Source organism: Narcine bancroftii, chromosome 4, assembly GCF_036971445.1.
Source record: "Narcine bancroftii isolate sNarBan1 chromosome 4, sNarBan1.hap1, whole genome shotgun sequence".
Lineage (NCBI taxonomy): Eukaryota > Metazoa > Chordata > Chondrichthyes > Torpediniformes > Narcinidae > Narcine > Narcine bancroftii.
Window position 1 is genome coordinate 172,827,963 of NC_091472.1, and position 25,902 is coordinate 172,853,864.

General features: G+C 43.5%; 1 protein-coding gene across 8 annotated transcripts in view; it reads right to left on the reverse strand.

Moving 5' to 3' along the window:
• cabin1 (calcineurin binding protein 1) overlaps positions 1-25,902 on the reverse strand; it is a 570,396-nt gene that overhangs the window by 534,467 nt on the left and 10,027 nt on the right. For all 8 annotated transcript variants that reach the window (XM_069933017.1, XM_069933018.1, XM_069933016.1 and 5 more), the window contains exons 3-6: positions 22,898-23,011; positions 15,988-16,122; positions 15,269-15,449; positions 7,322-7,451 (exon numbers count right to left, since the gene is read on the reverse strand). In XM_069933017.1, coding sequence (XP_069789118.1) covers positions 7,322-7,451; positions 15,269-15,449; positions 15,988-16,122; positions 22,898-23,011 — 560 coding nt within the window. The remainder of the gene's footprint in view (positions 1-7,321; positions 7,452-15,268; positions 15,450-15,987; positions 16,123-22,897; positions 23,012-25,902) is intronic.

Consider the following 25,902-nt stretch of genomic DNA (forward strand, 5'->3'; position numbering starts at 1 on the left):
CGAAAATTCTCGTGGAGGTTCACCGTCTCGTCCCTTCCGACCGCCATCCTGGGTGCCGACTTCCTCCTCGCCCACGGGCTTCTGGACGACATTCAGGGTAGGTGCCTGGTGGGCACCTGTACTTTCCAGGCCGTTCGCCTCAATGCCTCCCGCACAGAGCAGCCGCAGATGGCCATGATCAGCACGCCCAGAGAAGAGTTCCAGCGAATCCTGGACAAATTTCTGACCCTCCTCAAGCCGCAGTTCTCCGCTGCCTCACTGCGCCACGGCATGTTCCATCACATCCCCACCCAGGGCCCACTGGTTCATGCCAAGGCACGCCAGCTCCCACCTGACAAGCTCCAGGTGATGAAGGAGGAGTTTCTGCATCTGTTGGAGCTGGGGATCATTCGGCGGTCCAACAGCCCGTGGGCCTCACCGCTCCACCTGGTCCCGAAAGCCTCCGGCAGCTGGTGCCCCTGCGGAGACCATCGACGGCTCAACGAGGCGACAGTTCCTGACCATTACCCCACCCCTCACATCAAGGACTTTACGGCCAACCTGCATAGTGCAAGGGTTTTCTCCAAGGTTGACCTGGTGCACGGGTATCACCAAATCCTGGTGCACCCTGAGGGCATACCAAAGACGGCCATCATCACCCCCTTCGGCTTGTTCGAATTCCTTCGCATGCCGTTCAGGCTCAAGAACATTGCTCAGACCTTCCAGCACCTCATGGACTCAGTGGGCAGGGACCTGGATTTCATCTTCATTTACTTAGATGACATCCTCGTTGCCAGCAGGGATTTGGCGCAACACAAGGCCCACCTGCGCACCCTCTTCTCCCGGCTGGCCGACCTCAGCCTCACCATGAACCCAGCCAAGTGCCAGTTTGGGAAAGAATCCATGCAGTTCCTGGGCCATACCATCACGGCCAAGGGAGCCACGCCAGCCGCTATGAAGGTCGCCGCTATCAAGGAGTTCCCACGTCCGGACAATCTCAAGGAGGCTGCAGGAGTTCACGGGTATGGTCAACTTCTACAACCAATTCATCCTGGGAGCTGCGCGCATCATGCAGCTGCTATTCACCCTCATCGCAGCCAAGCACAAAATGCTCACCTGGACCCCAGAGGCCTGCAGCGCATTCGAGGACACCAAGGATGCCGTTGCGAAGGCTACCATGCTTGCCCACCCGCACAACGACTTGCACATGGCACTCTCCATCGATGCCTCTGCCACAGCCATTGGCGCCTCTGCCACAGCCGTCAGCACCGTCCTGGAGCAGCAGGTGAACGGACAATGGAAGCCGCTGGCATTCTTCAGCTGGCTTCTCCGCCCACCAGACCACAAGTATAGCGCTTTTGACTGTGAGTTACTGGGCATGTACCTGGCGGTGCGGCATTTCTGCTATTTCTTGGAGGGGAGGACTTTTACCATCTTCACTAACCACAAACCCCTCACCCAGGCACTCGCGATGGCAAAGGAAGGACCCCTGGTCGGCCCGCCAACAGCATCACCTCTCCTTCGTGTTGGAGTTTACCACCAACATTCGGCACAAGTCGGGGAAGGACAACATGGTTGCCAATGCACTTTCACGACTGCCCATCTGCACGCTGACGCCCGGCCTCGACTTCAACCAGCTTGTCCGGGGCTAGAAGTCCGACGAGGAGACGCGAGCCTTCAGGACAGTCTGCTGTTCCGGGACCTCCCGACTGAGCGGCGGAAGAACCGTCCAGTGCGATGTCTCACGTGGACATAGTCGGGTCCTTACCCATTTCCCAGGGCAACCATTACCTATTCACGGTGGTGAACCGCACCACTCATTGGCCCGAGGTGATCCCGATGCCGGACACCTCCATGGGCTCCAGCTCCCAAGCGCTGTTGCACAGTTGGGTCAACCAGTTCGGCGTTCCAAATCACCTCACCAGCGATCGGGGCGCCCAGTTCACCTCTGCGCTCTGGGCAAAGCTCACCAACAGGTTGGAGATTGAGCTACACCACACCATGGCCTATCACCCGCAGGCCAATAGGCTGGTTGAGCATCTGCACTGCCACCTTAAGTCGGCACATAGCCCGCCTTACCAGTCCCGACTGGGTGAACGAATTGCCTTGGGTGCTCCTGGGCATCTACATAACACCCAAGGAGGATCGGCAGGTGTCATCAGCTGAGCTGGTCTACGGCGCACCGCTGGCACTTCCTGGTGATTTCATCAACGCGCCTCACAACCCCCAGCAGTCACCACACAAGCTGTTTCTCCACCTCTGGGCCCACTTGGACTCCTTCACACCCCCACCACTGCCAAGTCACGACACACGGCCATCTCATGTTCCCAGCGAGCTGCTTTCCGCAGAGTATGTTTTTATTCAGTGGGGCCTGCCCGCGGCACCTCTGCAGAGTCCTTACGAGGGGCCATACAAGGTTGTCCAGCGTTCAGGGTCTGCGTTCACGCTGGACATCGGCGGCAGGCTGGAACTATTTACTGTGGGCAGGCTGAAGCCAGAGGACCTCGACCCCACTGAACCAATAATTGTGGCCCAGCCCAAGAAGCTAAAAAGGACATTGGCAATGGGTTCATGTTCTGGCCCAGCCCGCGATCTGCTTCCGCAGCCCATGCCAGATGAACCACTCTGCCACCATCTGGACCGTGGACCTGATGGATGGGTGCGAAAGGTCGTGGGTGTGATGGAAGACTTGCCTGCGCCACTGCTGGGGAACCACTGGCCACGGGGTTCTGGGGGGGGTTGTGTGGTGGCTCATCACAAGGCAGGCGAACCGGCCCCATTTGTAATCCGCTTGTAATCCACACGGCGGGGCAGCCAGCCAAAATGGCGCCAACAGGGGTTTCCCATTCTTCTCAACACAGGGCTCAGAAGCCCGCGATGGGGGACCACGTGATGCCCAGGTGACGTCATGCCCCTCAGCGTGGTTCTCAGCCAGGTCTGGGCTGGGAGTATGTTCAGCCCAGCAGCCTGCAATAAATCAGTTCTGCTCACTGAGCTCAACCTGTCTGGTTGTGTGCTCTTTCAGTAGCAGTGTAGCTGCCACTATATTCTGTCGATTTTATAAACAGAAGCATAGTTTTTTTTTAAATGGACAATTATGCTGGGCCTTGATAAGATTCTAGTAAATTCCTTGACCACGTTGTGTCCAATTCGGAGCATCACATTTGAGGAAAATTGTCCAGGCCTTAGAATGCGTTGAGAAGAGATTGAAGAGAATGGCAGCAGGGTCAAAAGTTTTCAATCTCAGAGACCAGATAAAGTGTGGTGGTTCTTCTTTTGGTGCAGAGATGTTACAGGAAGATTTGCTACTGTTTAAAATTACGAAGAGTTTCCATTATCTGAAGTTCTGGCAACTAAGAGACACTAATTCAATACAATTGACAAAAGAACCAGAGATGACAAGACTTAAAAAGGAAAATTATTCCATTGTGGTTCAAATTTTAAGCAGTGCCAATAAAAAAAGTCTCAAATAAAAACTAGTCAAACTCAAAAGGGAACAATTGGCATGAAAGAGCCTCGGGATCAGGATCATTTAGATAATTATTTCAAAAAGCAATTTCAGGGAGAGAAACAGCACAGAAATAACCTTGTCCCATGCTAACTTGTTCTATAGTTTCAGAAACCAAGTCCACTGCAAAACAAACCATTTTGTTTCTATAGAGAAACAACTGCCAAAACAAAATCTGAAAACATTTCATGCAGAGAAACCTGAAATTTCTAGGTACCACAGAACAGCTGAGTTATATACACAGCAAGGAAAGGAAATGGTAGTCAAAAAAAATGTCTTGCATTGTCTGGGTTTTGAAACAGAAATCAATAAATATTCACCAAATACTTGAAAGTTGCAAAGTATTCAAACTTGTCTTAAAACATGATGCTAGAGTTGCAACAATCCTCAAAAAATATTTGTAGGTATTTAACCTCCATCTGAGTGTATTATAGCAAGGCGTTATTTAGATGAACATACATGCACGCCACCTCAATTCATTCAACTTGTCTCTTTCCTTAGCTACAACCCCAAGGCTGCTTCTTACTGTTAGCATGTGCTCCTCCCCTTCCCTCCTCTCCTACATTTTTATTAGAGTGTCTGCCTGTTGTTTTTTCTTATTCCTGATGATTGGCCCAGGCCCAAAATATTTGTTTCCTTTAACTTCCCATGAATGCTGTGTGACCTGCTGATTTTCTCCAGCACATCTGTGTATTGCCTTTGACCCCAGCATTTGCAGATTTTCTTGTTCAATTTCGTGCTTAGTCCCCGACACTGGTCCCTGAGCACATGTGATTGCATTGCTATATTTGGTTCCAACTCTAACTACAAATTTGCTAATAAAACCACTGCTATTGGCCAAATTATTGGAAGTGGTGATCAAGAATCCAGTTGACTGGTGCCAGAAATACAATCTTGCTCTCAATGTCACCAAGACCAAGGAACTTATTATTGATTTAAGGAAAGAGAGGCTGAGGAACCAAACACCAGTTCATATTGATGGGATGGAGATGGAGAGGGTTAGAACCTTTAACTTCCCATTGTCCATTTTTCAGAGGACCTCTCTTGGAGTCAGCACATCGAGGCAACTGTGAAAGCACACCAATGTCAGTACTTTCAAAGGAGTCTGAAATGTCGTCACATACACCATCTAACTTTTACAGGTGCAGTGTGCAAAGTATACATCATAGGCTCTGACCTCCAACCCACTGAAAGCATCTATGTGGCATGCTGCCTTAATCAGGCAGCCAACATCACAAAGGACCCCTATTATCCTTCACAATCCCTTCTCACTGCTACCTTCAGGCCTCAAGACTAACACCTTTAAGTTCAAGAACAGTTCCTTTCCTACAGCAAACAGATTCTTGAACTTCCCTGATGCACTAACCAGGACCTGCTCCAACACCTCAAAAGGACTGTTTGCACTATTGTGAGTGACTTTTTTTTATTTGCACAAGGATAATTATGAATATTTATTATCTATCTTTTATGTCTATTTATTGGCTTTCAGTTCAATTAAGTATTTAGCATATAGCTGTTTTATAGATTTTTTTTTAAACAAACCTGTTCAGCTCCAGAAAAAATAATCGGTGCATTTGTACATTGTACAATGTATATACATTTTGGCAGTTTCCGCAAAGCAGGACGTCAAGCGCTGAAGAGCTGGCTCTGAATGGGCAACTAAAGCGGCATCATCTGCAAAGAGTAGTTCACGGACAAGTTTCTCTTGTGTCTTGGTGTGAGCTTGCAGGCGCCTCAGATTGAAGAGACTGCCATCCGTGCGGTACCGGATGTAAACAGCGTCTTCATTGTTGGGGTCTTTCATGGCTTGGTTCAGCATCATGCTGAAGAAGATTGAAAAGAGGGTTGGTGCGAGAACACAGCCTTGCTTCACGCCATTGTTAATGGAGAAGGGTTCAGAGAGCTCATTGCTGTATCTGACCCGACCTTGTTGGTTTTCGTGCAGTTGGATAATCATGTTGAGGAACTTTGGGGGACATCCGATGCGCTCTAGTATTTGCCAAAGCCCTTTCCTGCTCACGGTGTCGAAGGCTTTGGTGAGGTCAACAAAGGTGATGTAGAGTCCTTTGTTTTGTTCTCTACACTTTTCTTGGAGCTGTCTGAGGGCAAAGACCATGTCAGTGGTTCCTCTGTTAGCGCGAAAGCCGCACTGTGATTCTGGGAGAATATTCTCAGCGACACTAGGTATTATTCTATTTAGTAGAATCCTAGCGAAGATTTTGCCTGCAATGGAGAGCAACGTGATTCCCCTGTAGTCAGCCTGAAGAAAACTGAGGTCCTCCATCAGCCAGCTCCCCACCATGACTACCAGCCCCCCCACATCTCCATCGGGCACACAAAACTCAAAACGGTCAACCAGTTTACCTATCTCGGCTGCACCATTTCATCAGATGCAAGGATCGACAATGAGATAGACAACAGACTCGCCAAGGCAAATAGCGCCTTTGGAAGACTACACAAAAGAGTCTGGAAAAACAACCAACTGAAAAACCTCACAAAGATAAGCGTATACAGAGCCGTTGTCATACCCACACTCCTGTTCGGCTCCGAATCATGGGTCCTCTACCGGCACCACCTACGGCTCCTAGAACGCTTCCACCAGCGTTGTCTCCGCTCCATCCTCAACATCCATTGGAGCGCTCACACCCCTAACGTCGAGGTACTCGAGATGGCAGAGGTCGACAGCATCGAGTCCACGCTGCTGAAGATCCAGCTGCGCTGGGTGGGTCACGTCTCCAGAATGGAGGACCATCGCCTTCCCAAGATCGTATTATATGGCGAGCTCTCCACTGGCCACCGTGACAGAGGTGCACCAAAGAAAAGGTACAAGGACTGCCTAAAGAAATCTCTTGGTGCCTGCCACATTGACCACCGCCAGTGGGCTGATAACGCCTCAAACCGTGCATCTTGGCGCCTCACAGTTTGGCGGGCAGCAGCCTCCTTTGAAGAAGACCGCAGAGCCCACCTCACTGACAAAAGGCAAAGGAGGAAAAACCCAACACCCAACCCCAACCAACCAATTTTCCCTTGCAACCGCTGCAATCGTGTCTGCCTGTCCCGCATCGGACTGGTCAGCCACAAACGAGCCTGCAGCTGACGTGGACTTTTTACCCCCTCCATAAATCTTCGTCCGCGAAGCCAAGCCAAAGAAGAATGTATATACCAATAAACTCATTATCAGCTCTCTATTTAGCACATGTAGGTGCTCTCCTCTTCCTTGTCCATTTTAATTTTTCATTTATACTAGCCTCTCTTTCAATTTCTTGAAAACATTACAACCACCCCATCATTTTAGCATCATCTGGTCTGCCACCATTATCTCACTAACTTGCCATGCCTTCTCGTCACCCAACAATGAATTCCAACATGCTGCACTCCCTTTGCTGTGCCATTTTCACTGCTATTTTTTATCATTTGGTCTCTATTCTGCTGCTCCTCCCTTGCTGTCCATTCTCTCTGCCTCATTATCCCTTTCTATCAATCAATCTCTCATCGACTCTCCCCCTCCCTTTGCATATTCTCACTCCTTCATCCATTTCCAATTACTTAATCCTCATTTTCCCCATCACATTCTTTCTTTCACATGCACAAAATATCTGTTGCTCCAAACATAGAATTCCTGTTTGAATTTGCACTTTTTTTTCATTCCTCATGCATCATAATTATGAAGGCATTTACCCATAGATCTAAAAATGTAATTATGAATAATACATCTTATACTGAAAATAGATTTACAATGGTGCAAACCTCAATATTCTCTATTATAATAAGCAAAATAGAAATATTATGCAAGTGCAATTTTGCTTCCATGTTCATTAAAAGATAAAAGCCTACCATTTCAAGAACATACGAAATGAATCCTTTCTCAAGCAAGGCTGTTCTTCATATATTTTCTCTTTCAAAACTAAGCCCTTGCTGTACCGGCAGTCTTTCTCCAAAGCTTTGCATATGTAATAAAGACAATCTGAAATGAGAAAACAATGAGACTTCATGCACTTGGTTTTAAATAAAGCAGTTTGTTAAACCATCTCCACTCATTATGTCCACTTTAAGTGGCTTTATAATTATCTGCTTGAAATTAAAAAAACAATTAACTTTGCAATGTAATGTTGCATTTTTGCTTTGAATTATCCTTAAACCAAGCATGGTAGTCAACAAGAGGATTATATTATGATTGTTCTACAACACGAAAGTAGATTAAACCAACAATGTACACGTACATAATCATTAAATAGTTTTGAAAAAAAGTTTTCAAAGATGATTGTTCCACAAGACTTGAAAAGCTGGTTCTCAAAATTTTCAAGTTAGCCTGTTGAAGAAAGTTTTAAGTAAAAATTTTAACCTGAGGATCAGTAATACAAGGCACCTCATCTTCAGCTACCTTCTTAGATATTCTTCCTCTCCATAGTTGCAACACCACTTGCAGGTTGGAGCAGCATGCTGAAACAAGTCATGAAAGACCTCAACAAATGAAGACGCTGTTTACATCCGGTACCGCACGGATGGCAGTCTCTTCAATCTGAGGCGCCTGCAAGCTCACACCAAGACACAAGAGAAACTTGTCCGTGAACTACTCTTTGCAGTCGATGCCGCTTTAGTTGCCCATTCAGAGCCAGCTCTTCAGCGCTTGACGTCCTGTTTTGCGGAAACTGCCAAAATGTTTGGCCTGGAAGTCAGCCTGAAGAAAACTGAGGTCCTCCATCAGCCAGCTCCCCACCATGACTACCAGCCCCCCCACATCTCCATCGGGCACACATAAGTCAAAACAGTCAACCAGTTTACCTATCTCGGCTGCACCATTTCATCGGATGCAAGGATCGACAATGAGATAGACAACAGACTCAACAAGGCAAATAGCACCTTTGGAAGACTACACAAAAGAGTCTGGAAAAACAACCAACTGAAAAACCTCACAAAGATTAGTGTATACAGAGCCGTTGTCATACCCACACTCCTGTTCGGCTCCGAAACATGGGTCCTCTACCGACATCACCTACGGCTCCTAGAACGCTTCCACCAGCGTTGTCTCCGCTCCATCCTCAACATTCATTGGAGCGACTTAATCTCCAACATCGAAGTTCTCGAGATGGCAGAGGCCGACAGCATTGAATCCACGCTGCTGAAGACCAAACTGCGCTGGGTAGATCACGTCTCCAGAATGGAGGACTATCGCCTTCCCAAGATCGTGTTATATGGCGAGCTCTCCACTGGCCACCGAGACAGAGGTGCACCAAAGAAGAGGTACAAGGACTGCCTAAAGAAATCTCTTGGTGCCTGCCACATTGACCACCGCCAGTGGGCTGATATCGCCTCAAACCGTGCATCTTGGCGCCTCACAGTTCGGCGGGCAGCAACCTCCTTTGAAGAAGACCGCAGAGCCCGCCTCACTGACAAAAGACAAAGGAGGAAAAACCCAACACCCAACCCCAACCAACCAATTTTCCCTTGCAACCGTGTCTGCCTGTCCCGCATCGGACTTGTCAGCCACAAACGAGCCTGCAGCTGACGTGGACATTACCCCTCCATAAATCTTCGTCCGCGAAGCCAAGCCAAAGAAGAATGATAACTGCAGGAACCAAAAATGCTTTTCTCTCATTCTGATTTTTATAAGAATGCATTGTCAGCTTGGTTTAATATGATTTTTGGGTTTTTTTTAAATTTAGATATATAGCATGGTAACAGGCTCTTCCAGCCACAAGCTCACACCACTCAAATATACCCATGTGACTAATTAACCTACAAATCCTATGTGTCTTTGGAAAGTGGAAAGAAACCAGAGCACCTGGAGAAAGTCACACACACATGGGAAGAACATACAAATTCTGTTCAGAAAGCAGCGGATTCGAACCCGGATCACTGGCACTATAATAGCATTGTGCTACCCCCTGTACGTTAACGATGCCGCCTGAATCTTCTGTGATGAAGAGGTTGAAAATCCACTGAAGACATTTTCAAACAAAACATATTCACATGAAGCAATTCTGTATTGTTCCCTTCTTTGTCCAGACCGACTTCAGTAGGAGGCTCAATGGTTGAAGCAAATTCACATTAAAGTTTATCAGATTCTGTACAGACAATTTTCGTATGGACAGCCAACTTGCAGTAAAAATGTGTTTTTTAAAAATTATAGTCTAGTCCAATGGCTTTTAGTCTTTATACATCAGGGACAAACAGCAATTATTCACTGGCCACAGGATCGTTCCTGACTGGAACTGCAAATAAGGGTCCAGTTGCTGACTGCATCACAGTATGATGCAAACCAGAGGTCATGGGTTAAGAGTTAAAGGGAAAAGATTTAGGGGGAATATGAGAGGGGAACTTCTTCGCTCAGAGAATGGTGAGTGTGGAACGAGCTGTTAGCTGAAGTGGTGAAAGTGGGCTCAATTTTAACATTTTAGAAGAATTTGGACGTTCATGGATGGGAGGGATATGGAGGCCTATGGTTTGGGTAGAGGTCAGTGGGTCGAGGCAGAAAAGTAGTTTGGTACAGACTAGAAAGACCAAAGGGCCTGTTTCTGGGCTGTAATGTTCTAGTCTCACAGGATCCATAGGAGGTAAAGATATCAAACCGACATTTCGGACCAGAGCCTTTCAAGGTTCAAAACACTCTTATAACTGGGAACAGTGGGCAGCGTCACAACACCAATAGGATCCTAGAAGTGGTTAATTCTTTACAGTTTGCATCCTTCAAAACCAAAAGATCCTCATCAAATAATTCCATGAAGATGGATACAAAGAGGTCTGAATGCAGATCTACACATTTATAACCCCACAAACTGAACCCCAGGCTCATTTTATTATTCTCTAAGGAACAGGACATTAATTATGATCTATTAAATCTACATCAATGTGCCAGTGCATTAGGGAAAAAGGAATGGCTGAAAGCAGCTTGCAAGATTGAATGAGCAAAAGGGGCTCAATCTGAATCCTGCTGTTAATGTTAAACATTAAGTGAGAAATGTGCTTTAAAAACATAACGACCAAAGGCAGCAGCCTCAAATTCTTATTCCATCACGATTGCGCAGGATGATTTGTGTGTATAAAATGACAAACTGTACAGTGCTCTCCTTAATGTTTGGGACAAAAACACATTTTTCCTCATTTGCAACTGTGCTCCACAATTTTAAATTTGTAATCAAATGAATCACATGTGATTAATGTGCACATTCCATATTTTAAAGGTTTGACCATATAGAAATTATAGCATTTTCATACATCGTCCCCTCATTTCAGGGCATTATGATATTTGGGACATAGCAATGGTATGTATATTAACGTAGTTCTGCTTAGAACTTTGTTGCATATCCCTTGCATGCAATGGCTGCTTGAAGTCTGCCATTCACAGACATCACCAGGTGCTGAGTATTTTCTCTGCTGATCCTCTGCCAGGCCTCTACTTCAGCTCTTGCATGTTTTAGGATTTAGGGCAGGTCCACCATTGCTCGATGCGTCATGACGTCACCGGTAGAAGGTAGATCAGTTGTCCCTTTGTGTTTTCAGCATATTGGAGGGTAAGTTCAATTGTATTTAGATCAGGAGACTGACTTCGCCATTCACGAATTTTCCAGTTTTTAGCTTGAAAACTCCTTTATTGCTTGAGCAGTATGTTTTGCATCATTGTCTTGCTCAAGAATGAAGCACTGTCCAATGAGTTTGGAGGCATTTGCTCCAACCTGAGCAAATCAGATGTTTCTATGCATTTTGCTATTGCCATCAGCAGTTACATGATCAATGAAAATAAATGTGCCAGTACCTGTGGCAGCCGTACATGCCCAGTCCATAACACCACCACCACATTTCACAGATGAGGTGGTATGCTTTGGATCTTGGGCAGTTCCTTTACACCACCACACTTTGCTCTTGCTATCACTGATACTGGTTAAACTTCGTATCATCAGTCCACAAGATCTTTTTCCAGAATTCTGCAGACTGTTAAGCCCCTTTCACACCTGCCAGTGATCCTACGAATCAAACACCAATCAGCCTTTAAAGTGGCAAGTGTGAAAGCAAAATCTGCTCAACACCGGCATCAGATGACATTATCTCACACCAGGGATTGCGGGCCTCGACCCCTAGTACAATCCCCAGTGTCTGCAGATGCTGACATTGAGATCAGGCAAGTGTGAAACAGGCAACTGCATTCCAGGCACTTCCTATTAAAGGTAGAACAGATAAGTGTCGGGGATAAACCCTCGCAAGTGTGAAAGCGTTCAGTATCCTAGTTAGGAATGGTCTAGTGCGAAAGGCCAAACCCCCATTCCTATCCTGGGACACTGAACGGCCAATTTACTGAAATGCAAATGTGAGAGGAGCTTCAAATACTTATTGGCAAACTGTAATCTGACTATCCTATTTCTATGGCTAACTAGTGGTTTGCACCTGTATTTCTACTCATGAAGTCTTCTGTTGACAGTAGTCATTAGCTCCTTTCACACTTGCATCCCACTAAATTGCCCAGTGTCCTGGAATAGGAATGTGGCTTTTCACACTTGACCACTCTGAACTGGGACAATGAAAGCCATCCCCAGAGTTAAGACTGATCTACCTTCTACCGGTGACGTCATGACGCATCGAGCAATGGTGGACCTGCCCTAAATCCTGATCAATGTATTATGGTCTTATATTTGAACAAAATTATAACATAATTAAACTTTATGTACAACACAGTATGAGGCCTTCAGCTCTTGTTGTTCTTGTGTCGACCTATATAAACCTTTATAAGGGACCGTGCGAAAGTGCTAGCAATAAATAGCAATAGTGGACAATTTTTTATTTTAAACAGGGTGAGAAAGTTGGTAGCACTTTAGCACACTATTTATACAGCATGGGAAAGTTTGTAGCACTATAGCACATAATTTATATAGTGTGGGAACGTTGGTAGCACTATCGCATACAATTTATAAATACTGTGGGAAAAAGTAATGGCAGACCTGCCCTTCCAGAATTCTATGTGGCAGAGAAAGGGCTGTATGCAATGGCTGCATGCATGGAGGGGTTACTCCGCTGCACAGCATTCAGGGAAGTCAGGTCCGCCATTGCTTTTTCCCCCAGTTTTTATAAATTGCGCATGAAAGCTCTACCAATGTTCCCACATTATTTAAAAATTGTCCGCTATTGCTATTTATTGCTATTTCCTCTCTCTCCCATTGTGGACTTTCCCATCGCAAAGTTTATACCTTCATTTTAATCTTTTCTTCCTTCACTTTCCTGCACCCACGCAAAAACTTGGGTCATTTCAATTGCATGATTGCAATGCTGGCATCTGCAGACACCGGGGATTGCACTAGGGGTCAAGGCCATTAATCCAAAGTATAAGATGATATCATCTGACGCTGCCGTTGAGCTGATTTTGCTTTCACACTAGACACTTTAATAGCCGAATGGCTGTTAATTCCTGGGATCACTGGCAAGTGTGAAAGGGGCTAATGACACATTCATGCCTGCCTCCTCAAGAGTGTTTCAGATCTGTTGAAGAGGCATTTGGGGACTTTTCTTCATTATGATAATTCTTCGGTCATCAGCAGTGGAGGTCTTCCTTGGCCTACCAGTCCCTTTGTGATTACTGAGCTCATCAGTATGCTCTTTCTTCTTAACGATGTTCTAAACTGTTGGTTTTAGTAATCCTAAAGTTGGGTGATGTTTATTCTTGTTTTTCAGCCTCATAATGGGTTCTTTGACTTTCATTGGCATAACCCTGGTCCTCATGTTGAAAAATGGTGACAAGAGACTTCAAAGGTGATCAAAAGCTTAGAAGCAACCCAAGCTCTCTTATACCTCCACCAATGAAGCAATTAAACACACCCAAGAAATCACAACACTGTGAAGCCAAATGTCCCAAATATTATGGTGCCCTGAAATGGGCGAACTATGCATAAAAAGTGCTCTAATTTCTACATGGTCAAACTAAAATGTACCCAAAAACTCTTTAATAAAATTTGGAATGTGCACTTTAAAATCACGTGTGAATTGCTTGATTACAAATTTAAAAGTGCACAGCACAGGGACAAATAAAGGAAATAAGTCTTTGTCCCAAATATCTTGGAGAACACTGTACTTAAAGTTACTAATTGTATAAGCTAGTTTACACATCTGCCACACACGATATTAAATCATCACAATGACAACTTAACAAAATAAGAGTTTCAGAAAGGCAGGAACAGTGGATGCCAACGTGTCTATGGGGGCTGGAGTTGTTGGCATAGGAGAGAATAACAACATTGATTTGTTCATCAGTCCATCACAAATTTGGAGGATTTTGCACTGATGGTGTTTTTGAAGGTGTTGTGGGCTGTCCAGGTCTGAGAAGCATTTGGTAGCTGGGATTATTGCCCCCTGAAGACCAGATCTTAATCTTCAAACCGGACAGGATGTTAAAATTTAATGAAGAGCAAGTGACATGGGCTAAAATGATTAACTATCCACCGGCAATACTCATAATGATCACTTCACCATCAGTCAACATTAAAATTAGTATCTGCCTTAGCTGCAAATGAAGACAAACAAAAGCCTGAAGCATCTACCGTTGAGGGCGTCAAGAGTATCAAGTTCCTTGGTGTGCACTTGGCGGAGAATCTCACCTGGTCCAAAGCCAAGAAAGCCCAGCAGCACCTCTACTTCCTGCAAAGGCTGAGGAAAGTTCATCTCCCACCCTCCATCCTCACTACATTCTACAGAGGATGTATTGAGAGCATTCAGAGCAATTGCATCACCACCTAGCTTGGAAGCTGTACCACTTCAGACCATATGACCAGCAGAGGATAGTGAGGTCAGTGGAAAAGATCACTGGGGGCTCTCTTCCTACCATGATGATTATCTACAACACACGATGCACGTGGAAAGTAATAAACTTTATGAAGGTCTTCACACACCCCTCATGTAAACTTTTCTCCCTTCTGCCATCTGGTAGGAGGTTCATCCAGATTGGGCAAGTCTTTTCCCCCAAGCCTTCAGAGTCCTAAATTCCCAGAACGTATGTAATGTACCATGGACTTTTATTGTATATGTCTGAAAATTTAACTTCTATTTTAACTTATATTCATGTAAATCTGCTTCGTGGTCCTAGAGAAACACCATCTCATCTTTACCAGAAAGACAAAGGTGAGGGACATGGGAAATTAGGAATGATGAAACATCAGAATAATTTAATTAAAACTTTAAAATTTTCAAAACAAGTTCCAAAAATCTTACTTTATTAAAAATATGCACAGACCTTCTCTACAAAGTAAACCTAAAAAGAATCTGAAATTATAAATCTAACTCCAGAACAAGTTCAGATTAAGCAAAATTAAACAAGAATATTAAACCATTCAGCAAGAATCCACACAAGTGCTCAGGAAAAGACTTCAAGCAGGAATGCAAATTGTCTGAAATTTTTAAAAAATCATTCTAAAAATTGAGGTAAATTTTATTTTTTGGTTACTCTTTCTCTCCCTGCACAATTCACAGGATGTATTGTATTAAAATGTAACCTTCTGAGCCACATTTTGTTCTCCAAAAGACTGACAAATCATTACAAATGGCTCAGAAGCTGACTGTTTCTTCGCTAATACATCAATCTTTATAGGCAGGCCTAGAAATTAATGGCAGCCATACTGCCCTGAAATCCAAGTATAAACCTGTCCAATTCTCATACCTACTCCTTCCAACAAAGGTTACAGCAATCATCAATGATCAGATTACATTCACTGTGCAAGGGCAATAAACTGCATTTTAAATACCATTCTAATGATGGAAAGCACAGCTAATAAATTCAGTCTATGAACTTGAGAGACTTCAACTTACTGGTGTAATCACTAAGTGTGTAGAGTACAGTGATAAGATTATCCAGGCATGGCCAATGATCAGCATTACACTTCAGTCCTTCTTCAAAAGCATGGCGAGCCAGTGGAACTCTAATCAATTTTAGTGCCACTCTTCCTATTTTATACCAGAGGTTTACATCAGTAGAATCCAACATTACAGCCTGTGAGAGGGAATCATTGGAAATATTAATTCAGCAAGTTCAATAATGCAAACGCAGAAGTATTAGCAAATGAGCCAAAAAATTCTTTTTTTTTTAAATCAATTTAAAACTGATAGTAATGCCAGTGCATTGAGGAAAGTGGGCAGACCAAATATGGTACCAACATGTAGTCGTACCCACACCACTTCTCCAAAGCATTCTGATGCTGCAAAAAACAGACACAAAAACCTGTTGCACATCAAGCACAAGTGGGGAGAAGAGAAAGGGAAAAGAACAAAGGACAAGAGCAGAACATTTATGAACAGCATTACATTTTGCACTGGCCCTTATTACAAGTTGAAGGTAGCAACAACGGTTGGGAGTGAGAGGCTGCAAGAATTTTGGGGGGAGAAAATGGGCACCAAGGCTGTCAAGATCTACCAAAGAAAATGAGCCACCATTTTACTACCAAAGTCAAAAAGTTAAGATTTCACTTTTGAATTAATTTTCTCACATCCACATCTATTTCTTTCACTTTTACATTTATTTTGCTCCTTACCTCCAAATAAAATTCCATTGCTGTACTTGGGTCATCCTTTTGGGATGCCAAACTGGCCAAGTTTTTATACGTCGAGTACTTCAGCATTAACCCTGGGTGCTTTAAACCTTCATTCTCATCACCTGATAAAATGGCCTAAGGAAATAAATGATCAGAGCATTAGTGTGTACTATCAGGGTGCACAGCTCCAATCGCAAGAGCCAGGTGACTCATTAGGCCAAAAGTCATTAGTTCAGAACAAAAACTGATGCATTAGAGGGCTTGAATGATACAATCAGAGGGAAATTTTGACATTTTGAACAGCCTTCGTAACACTTATTGGTCTCAAACTGATAAAAAAAATAGATGGGGAGTCAAGGGAGAGGATACTGGCAAGACAATTTTGTGCAAGGTTCCCACTTCCACAGGATGAATTCAAGAAATTATGTACTGATGCCCACTCATAACTTAAGAACCAGCAACAATCTGCCATTATTATGTAGCATTAGATGGGCCACCAAAGATTCTCCAAAGATTTTCTGGGTGGGTCTAGTCCAGGCTAAAGCCACAGGTTTATAGGCAATAGAAACAAAAGACAAATGCTGGAATTTAGAACAAAAACAGAATGCTGGATAAACACAGAAGGCCAAGCATATTTGTGGAGGAAATAATATGCTGATGTTTTGGGTCAATACCCTGCATCAAGGACTAAGAAGTTAGCATTTGAGAGGAAGGGGAGTGGGACAGAGGCTGGTCAGCGATAGGTAGAACTGAAAAACCGTCAGAGTGTATTATTACTATAATCACAGCATCTGCTGACTTTCATGTTTCACTCTTTTATAATAACCCCGTTGTTCAAAATTTGGTTTAAACCCTTGATGACTGATTCAAGTGCTCATCTGGACACATCATAAATGCAATCATCATCCCAGTTTCAAACACGCCCTCAGGCAGTGCATTCCACTTACCACTGCAGCCAACCATTCTCAACCTTTTTTGGTTATGGCCCCCTTTGCACTCTGTTCAAAATTTATGCTCCCACCCCCCCCCCCCCCACCACCTGCCTGTGAAGCAGTCAAGTTTAGTTGGTTTCTTCCATACTTTTTTCCCACCAATTATATAAAAAAGAAAAAATTATGATTTCAATCTGTGGCCTCCCTTAAATATGTTGCAGCCCCCTTTGAGAATGGCCGAGACTGCAGGAACACCTAGATGAGGCTGTTGTTCAGTGACTACAGCAGTGTTTATCGCCCTGATACAAGCAAATCTTATGACCAAACTAAAGGATCTGGGACTCGAATCGAATGTCGACTTCCTCATCAGCAAACTCCCCTAATCAGTATGTACCAGCAACATCACCTCAACCTCGCTGACCATCTACACAGGTGCACGTCCAGCTAAAAGACTGGGTACCTTGCTCTATTCATTGCACACTTCTGACAATGCAGTCAAATTCAGCTTCAACTCCATCTACAAATTTAAGAGGAGCAAAAATAGGCTATTCAGCCCATCGATTCTGTCTGCCATTTAATCATGAGCTGATCCATTTTCGCCACTCAATCCCACTGCCCGGCCTTCTCTTCCAGCCCCACCCCCCGGAAAAATAACCTTTGATGCCCCAGCTAATCAAGAACCTATCAATCTCTGCCAATGACGGCCACCACAACCACATACGGCAACAAATGCCATAGATTTACCACCTCTGGCTGAAGAAATTCCTCCTCATCTCTGCACTTCAATCCTTGTGCCCTCTTATCCAAGTATCTCCCACCATGGAGAAACAACCTTTCTATATCTACTCAGTCCATGCCTTTCAACATTCAAAACGTTTTAATGAGATCCTCCTCCTCCTCCCCCACCCCCCACCCCCCAACATTCTCCAAAAGGACCCTTTCATTCCTGGAATCATCCAAGTGAATCTCCACTGAACCCTCTCCAATTTCAACACATCGTTTCCTAAATGAAGAGCCCAAAACTGCTCACAAAACTCCAAGACAGGCCTCACCAGTGACTTAAAAAGCCTCAACATCACATCTATGTTATACTGGGCTGGCCAAATCACGGCTCACGAACCACATGCAGCTCTAACATATAATGTGCAGCTCACAGAAATCTATTGGCTGAGACAGGAATCATACAAGTTGGTCAACACAATGGTAGCATTAGTGCACGTGGCTTGCGATCACCTAATTGCGGCTCTCAAACATCTGAAGTTTATCATATGTTACTTTTACGTGAAGCAAGTTTGGCCATCTCTGTCTTACACTCTATTCCTCTTGAAATGAATGCCAGCATTGCATTTGCCTTCTTCAACACAAACTCAATATGCAAGTTTAACTGCACTTGCTGATGACATCACCATCAATATTGACCGAATGACTAGAAATGATAAGTTCTAATACAGAATGGAGATCAAGAATCTAGATGCAATACCAAAAAAAAGAAAAAAAATCAGATGGTCATGCAATATCCATAGGACGTAAAGGATAACCAATGACCTTTCTTCAGAAATAAGAATAGCCAGACACCTGAAATAAAAGGAGGGAGTAGGGAAGAGTGGAAAGGAGGGAGGTGGGGAAGGGGAGGAGCACAAGCAAATGGGTAAGAGGTAACAGGTGGGAGAGTAGGTAGGGAAAAATGTGAGTGATGGGGGGAAAGCAAAGGGCTAAAGGGGGTAACTCACTGACAGGAGAAGAAAGGGAAGGAGGTGAGGAGCAGGAGGAAAGAAGAGGGAGGGATATGGAAAGAGAAAGGCCAGGGGGAGGGAGTTTAATAGAAATTGGAAGTCAATGTTTACGCTGATGGGTAGGAGAGTGCAGAGATGGAATAGAAGATGTTGATTATGCAATTGATCTCAGTTTAGCAGTAAAATGTCAGTGTAGGAATGGTGTGTGGAATTGAAATGGTCACACACAAACAAAAATGGGGAGATTGTTCCAAAGATAGACCAAGTGAATTTATGGTTGGGTAAAAGTTGGCAGCAAAGTGGATAAAGTTGGCAGCAAAGTGGATAAAGTTGACAAGTTCATCATGGGTGTAAGAAGCAGCACCAACATGGTTGTCAGTATAGCGGAAGAAGAGTTGAGGAGCATTTTCTGTGTAGGCTTGCAATGAGTACAACTCCACATAACCAATAAAAAGGGGGCATAGCTGTGATCCATAGGAAGCAAAGGTGAACCAACCAATCAGGGCTGGGCTCTTTATCAGGTGACCTGATGAAGGGCCCAGGTCTGAAACATTAGTTACCCTTAACTTCCTATGGATGCTACATGACCTGCTGAGTATATCCAGCATCTGCAGACTTTCTTGTTTAGCCACAGGAGAACTAGGATCCATGCATGTACCCATGGCTACTCCTTTGACTTCAAAGAAGTACAATGAGCCAAAGGAAACGTTATTGAGAGCTAGTACAATTTCTTCCAAGTAAGGAGAGTAATTGGTGGAGGGGGAACTGCTTAGGTCTGTTATGAAGGAAGAAACTGAGGGCTTCAATAACTTCTGTATGGGACTCGACATACATGGCAAAATTAGGCAGCCCAGCCATCTTGAACTTGGTGAAGTTATCAAGGACATGTGATAGAGGAGAAGAATCTTGTTGGGTGTTGCCACAACAATTTTGTTCTCATTGTTACCAGCGCAAACCAGCATATTGATGAATCTAGGAGAGGCTGAGGGACTATACATCTCTCCGCATTGATGAGATAGAGGTTAAAAGGGTTAGAACCTCTAAGTTCCTAGAAATCTAATTTTCAGAAGACCTCTCCTGCAGTCAACTCATCAAGACAAACATAAAGGCATCACACCACCTACATGTTTTAAAAATTCTTTGGAAAATTGGTATGTCTTGATCAGACATCTGCAGGTACACAATAGAAAGCATACTGACTAGTTTCATCACAACTTGCTTCGGAAATTCGACCACCCAGGAACACAAAAGGTTCTAGAAGGTAACAAAAATACCCAGATCCATCAAAGGTTCTGACCTCCCATCCACTGAATGCATCAATGCAAGGCACTCACTCTAGAAGGAAGCCAACATTGTAAAGACTTCCATCATCCTGTCACAAAGTCTCGTCACCACTAATGTCAGATAGAAGGTACAAAAGTCTGGACACCAACACCTCTTGGTTCAAAAAAAAGTTTCAAGCTCCTAAATCTCCCCCTTGTAACATGAATCAAGGGCTTCACTGAGTTCAAAAAGGTTGACTGCATTATTGCAAGGTCACATTTTTGCACTAGGATAATTTTGAATATTTATTATTTATTCATTTTTGTATTGTCCCTTTTCAATTCTATTAACTACACTATTGCAGTTCTTTTAAAAAAATATATTTGTTCAGCCGCAATATGCAAGAATTTTGGTGAATATATAGATTTTACGATGTATGACAATAAACTCCTCAATATCATCAGAAAGAAGGCAAACACAACTCCTGTACCTCCCTGCTGTGTGTTTTCTGAAATTTATCTCCACCTACATCTGCTAGGAGTTGGAATGCAAGCTGTGATCTTCACCAACATATCAGAATAGACCCAATCTCAGTGCAAAATGGTATCATGGAAATGTATCATCACCCCAAAGCTTTTCTCAATCTTGTCGCAATCCTGCACCTCATCTGCGGCATTCCACTGTGGTTTCAACAAAAACCAGCCAACTTTGTACTGCCCAAGAAAACCAGCTCGCTGCCACTCTATCATTCAATGATGGCAGTTGTGAGCACTGTTCTCATATGATGTGTTAACCAATACTCTTCTCAATGAAACTCAGTACCCCACTCAGTTCACAACTTAAATCGCAAAAATAGACACAAGTGAGGCAAAAACAAGATAGCATTTGGCCAAGTGTCTCACTATAAGAAGTCCATGATGAAGAATAAACTCTCCATAATTCAAATCACAACTGACACCATTAATATTCCATAGGGATCGAATATCTCATAAAATATTCTTGTGACTGTAATTACTAATAAAGGAGAACATCCCATATGTTTTTTTTGACAACTCCATTGACCTGCCTTCCTACTTTTCAGGTTCTATGAACATGAACCTCTGCATCTTCCAGTTTATAAGTAAAACACAAAAGTCTGCAGACACCATGATTGAAGTAAAAGCACAGAAATGCTGGAGAAACTCACCTGATCAAACAGTATACTTTATATAGCAAAGATAAAGATATTGTACATAACTAATGTTTCAGCTTGAGCCCCTCACCAAGGTATTTTTATCTTTCCGTTTATTATACATTTCCTTGTCTTGTTGCAATTGCCCAAATGCACAACCTCATACATCCCTGGATTCCATTTGCCAGTTTTCTATCCAACAAACAAGGCCATTTGTGTCCCCATGCAGTCCTTCACTGCCAACTAAATTTTAATCATCTAGAAATTTCTTTATCACCTCCCCAGACATTTACATCAAATCATCAAAAGAAAATAACAAACAATTAAATAGTGAAAAGTAAAACACAAATATCCACAGCCCTCATCTCGATGAAGGTCTCAAGCCAGAAACATCAGACACTGCTTGACCTGCTGAGTTTCTTCATCTTTGTATTTTTAATAGTGAGCACTGCAGAGACACCATTAGTAACAATTTTCCATTCATAAACTACTGATTAAACATTGCCTTCCTTCCACTGAAGCAATACATGCTCTAATTTGACACTTTCTCTTGGATTTCATGGACAAATACTTTCTAGACTGGCCTGCCAGACAAGACCTCAAAGCCAAACTAAAATCCATGCAGATTGCATCAAGATTCACTGCCTTCATTAACTCTCTTGTTACCTCTCAAATAATTAGACTGCTTTCCAGAGATGACATCACTTTCACAAATCCATGCTGATTAATGTGCGCCTTTCCAAACAAAATGTTCTGTTGAACTTCAGAATGGATTTTGATAATAAGCCCTTCAAAATTAAACCAACCAGACTGCAATTATTCAGTTGATTTCCTCCTTAAAAAAAAATAAACACAGGTACATGTTACCAGTCCTCCAATCCTCTGGTACTATTCGTGCAATCAGGAAGGACTGAAGAATGATCGCAAAACATTTGCCATTTCCTTCCTTGCTTCTTTATAACTGCAAACATTTCATTACTTTCAAAGACACTTTGATGCCCTTTAACCCATCCAAAATTCATAGTCAACAACATCAGGATCACCCTGTTAATTGGTGAAGACACCTGCATAAAACTATCCTGTCTCAAGCTGGTTACCTTTTTGGTCTATACTCTTTCCTTCGTTATCCTCTTGCCCTTTTAGGACTTTATGTAACATTAGAATGTTCTTTATCAGAGTGGGAAGGGAAGGTTGAGAATCACTGCACTAGACCCAGTTGCTACAGAAATATTTTGCTTGAGAAAAATTGTCATTGGCCCATTTCCTTTGGACATAATGAGTCAATTAGGTACAATTAAAATAGTGGTTTTCAAACTTTTTCTTTCCACCCACCTACCACCTTCAGCAATCCCTTACTAATCACAGAGCACCTATGGCATAAAGAATACTTAAAAGTGGTATGTGAGTGGAAAGAAAAAGGTTAGGAAGTTTAAATGAGATTTACAACGCAAGTTTTTGTTTGAGTGGTAAGCCCCTAGAATCAGCCCATTCCATAAACCCACCACCCTCTGTGCAAAAACAAAAGTTACCACTCAGGTTCCTGTTAAATCTCTCCCATTAAACTGATGTCCACTCCTCCCCTCTGGGCAAAGCATGGCTCATCCAATCCACTCAGTAAAAAGGAATACTTGCAAACCAATAAATTAATTTTTATTCATAATTTCATAGTGAATATTTAAAAACAATTTGTGTACAGCACTAAACAGAGGCCATTTTTATTTACTGAATCTGACAAAATTGTTCTTAAATATTTCATATTAATTACCAATATATTGCCACGGCATCAAGCCTTCATGTTTTCTATAATTTACCTCTTTCAACAACTGCGTATTCAACAGCTCGTGGTAAGCTTTTGCAGATTCTTCATACCGATCATGCTTCTGTAGATCTAATGCTTTGTGGTACAGGGAAAATGCTTCAGCTTCCTGTATTGAAGGAAACAAACATCTGGTTAGACCCTGCAGATCAGCCTCCAAGGGAGAGACTACCCTACAAATCTCCAGCAGATAAACAAAATAGCTGCTTAATAGGATTATCAAACTGGAAGAACACGTAATAGGGAGACACAAGAGGAGACAGCGGAAATCTGGAACAAAACCTGGGAGGAATTCAGCAGGTTAGGTTCAGCATCTGTGGAGTAAAAGAGATCATCAAGGTGATACCATGATATCGCAAACAGCAGTAAGCCACCTGACCCCTCAGGGTGATACCATGATATCGCAAACAGCAGTAAGCCACCTGCCCCCTCAGGGTGATACCATGATATCGCAAACAGCAGTAAGCCACCTGACCCCTCAGGGTGATACCATGATAACACAAACAGCAGTAAGCCATCTGACCCCTCAAGTACACTGTGCCATTCAGAATGTTCAAAGCTCCAGGCCTGTTCTGTACCACATCCACACAGAACATTACAGCCTTTCAACCCATGATGTAAACCTATCCCACAACAATCTAATTTTTCCCTACTGCACAGCGATAATCCTCCATTTTTTTCTTACATCCATTTACCTCTCTAAGAGTCTTTTTAATGTCCCTATTGTACAAGTCTTCACTACCAACCTTCAACTGCTCATCTTAAACAGACATCCTCTGCTATTTGCTATTTGTCCACCCTATTAAGCCATTTGTAATCTTGTATACCTCCACTAAGTCACCTCTTATTCTTTGTTGCACAAAGACAAAACCCCTAGCTCTGTCAACATGTTCTCCAATCCAGGCAACATCCTGGTAAATCTGCTCTGCACCCTCTCAAAAGCATTTACATCCTTCCTGTAATTAGGCAACCAGAACTGAACGCAATATTCAAAGTGGGGTCTAATCCAAACTTTGCAAAGCTACAATAGAGCCTTCGATTACTGACCTTCAGTAATCCAGCCTCCAGCACTAGAAAATTCCAGAACTCATCACCCTGTGCAAGAAGAATTGCTCTGTATCTCAGTTTTAAATGACAGCTCCCCTATCTTGCAACTAAGTCCTGGATTTTGGACTCTTCCATCAGAAGAAGAACACAATAGGATACAGGGGCCACAGATAGCATAGCAGTTAGCGTAACATTGTTACAGTGCTCGTGACCTTGGTTCAAATACGGCACTGTCTGTGAAGAGTTTGTACTCTTCCCGATCTTGCATGATATCCTCCAGGTGCTCCAGTTTCCTCCCACCTTTCAAAACGTGATAGGGTTGTCCTCTTTCCAGAACACATTTTTGTCCTCTTTCCAGAATTGAAATCATTTTCAAATCAAAATGGAACACACCGTTAGAAGATGAAGACCTTTTTCAGTGAAAGTTAAACTTCATCCACTTGACGCATTCAAGAATACAAGTCAACCCCAAATTGCACGTGACCTTGGCACACCTGAATCAACACTTCGTGGCTGTAAATCTCAGGAAGCTAAGTTATGCACATCTTTTTGGAAAGTTGCAGAAGAGGCAGGACTAAAGGCCAAATGCATGAAGACCACAAAAGATGACTCCCTGTATGAATGGTTCGTTCAGTCATGCTCAGAAGGCCTTCCAATTACCGGGCCTATTCTCAAAGCTCGAGCCAAGAAGTTTGACCAGCTGATCAACGGAGAAATCACACAGTTCAAAGCTAGCAATAGATGGCTAGACTGGTTTAAACGCCATCAAGGGATTTCTCAAGTTTTAGTGTCTGGAGAAATTCGCTCAGCCGACAGTGCTGCCTCCAGCAAATACCCAGCAGAACTAAAAAAAACTCAGAAGAAAGTGGCAATGTTGAAGAACAAGTGTACAACTGTGATGAAACAGGCCTCTGCTACAAGATGATCCCAGACTGCACACTGTCTAGCAAAGATGATGCCCATCGACAAGAAGGGTTCAATCAATGCAAAGATCACGTGATGTTGTTTTGTGTTAACAAGACTGGAACACATCAGTTAAAACAAATTTCGCTCACTTTGTTGTTTCCACCATGTCAACATGGTCATTACCGTACATAGCAGCAATGCTTGGATGACCAGTATCATCTTTGAGGACTGGTTTTATATAACTTTTGACCCTGCTGCCCAGCCTCATTTGCATAAGCAAAAGCTAGAACCCAAAGCTCTTCTTTTGCTTGACAACTATCCTGCCCACCCGCCAGCTGCCAAACGATTAAGCCGCGATGGAATGATCCAAGTTTCTTATCTCCCAAAGAACACTACATCTAAGATCCAGCCCCTAGATCAGAGGATCATCTCTGTGTTCGAGCAGAATTACAGGTGTGAGTTAATTTGCAGAATTGTAGACAAATCAACAACACTGGATGACTCTCTGAAAAGCATGAATGTTAAAGAAATTTGCCACTTAGGTGGGAAAGGCTGGGCAGCAGTCAGCTCATGTGTGGAAAATGCTGGGAGAAGGGTCTAGGTCCAGCCTTTTCATAATGAAAATCCACCAAGGAAGATGAAGACGACGATGATGATGATGAGCGAGAATTCGACGGCTTCACAAATAAAGAGGTAGGTGAGGCGCAGAGGCTGTTTCAAATTACCAAAGAGAATTTTCACCAGTGGTTCTCTGGCAATGATAAATGTCCGACATATGAGCATCTGAGACTCCGAGATCATCCTTAATGTTACTATAGCACCAGATCCCGAACCACAGGAGGATGACAATGAGGAGCCTCCACCCCCTACCCCCGAAAGTGTCTGAAGTCATTGAGTACCTCAAGGCCAGCCTATGTTGGCTGGAGACCCAGGATGCGGAGCACATAAAAGTCCTCCAGCTCAGAGGCATTTTGGATTTCACTCCCCCCAGCGACCTGCTGCGTTCAGGCAACAAACACTTGACTGCTTTTTTAAAAAATCAAATGA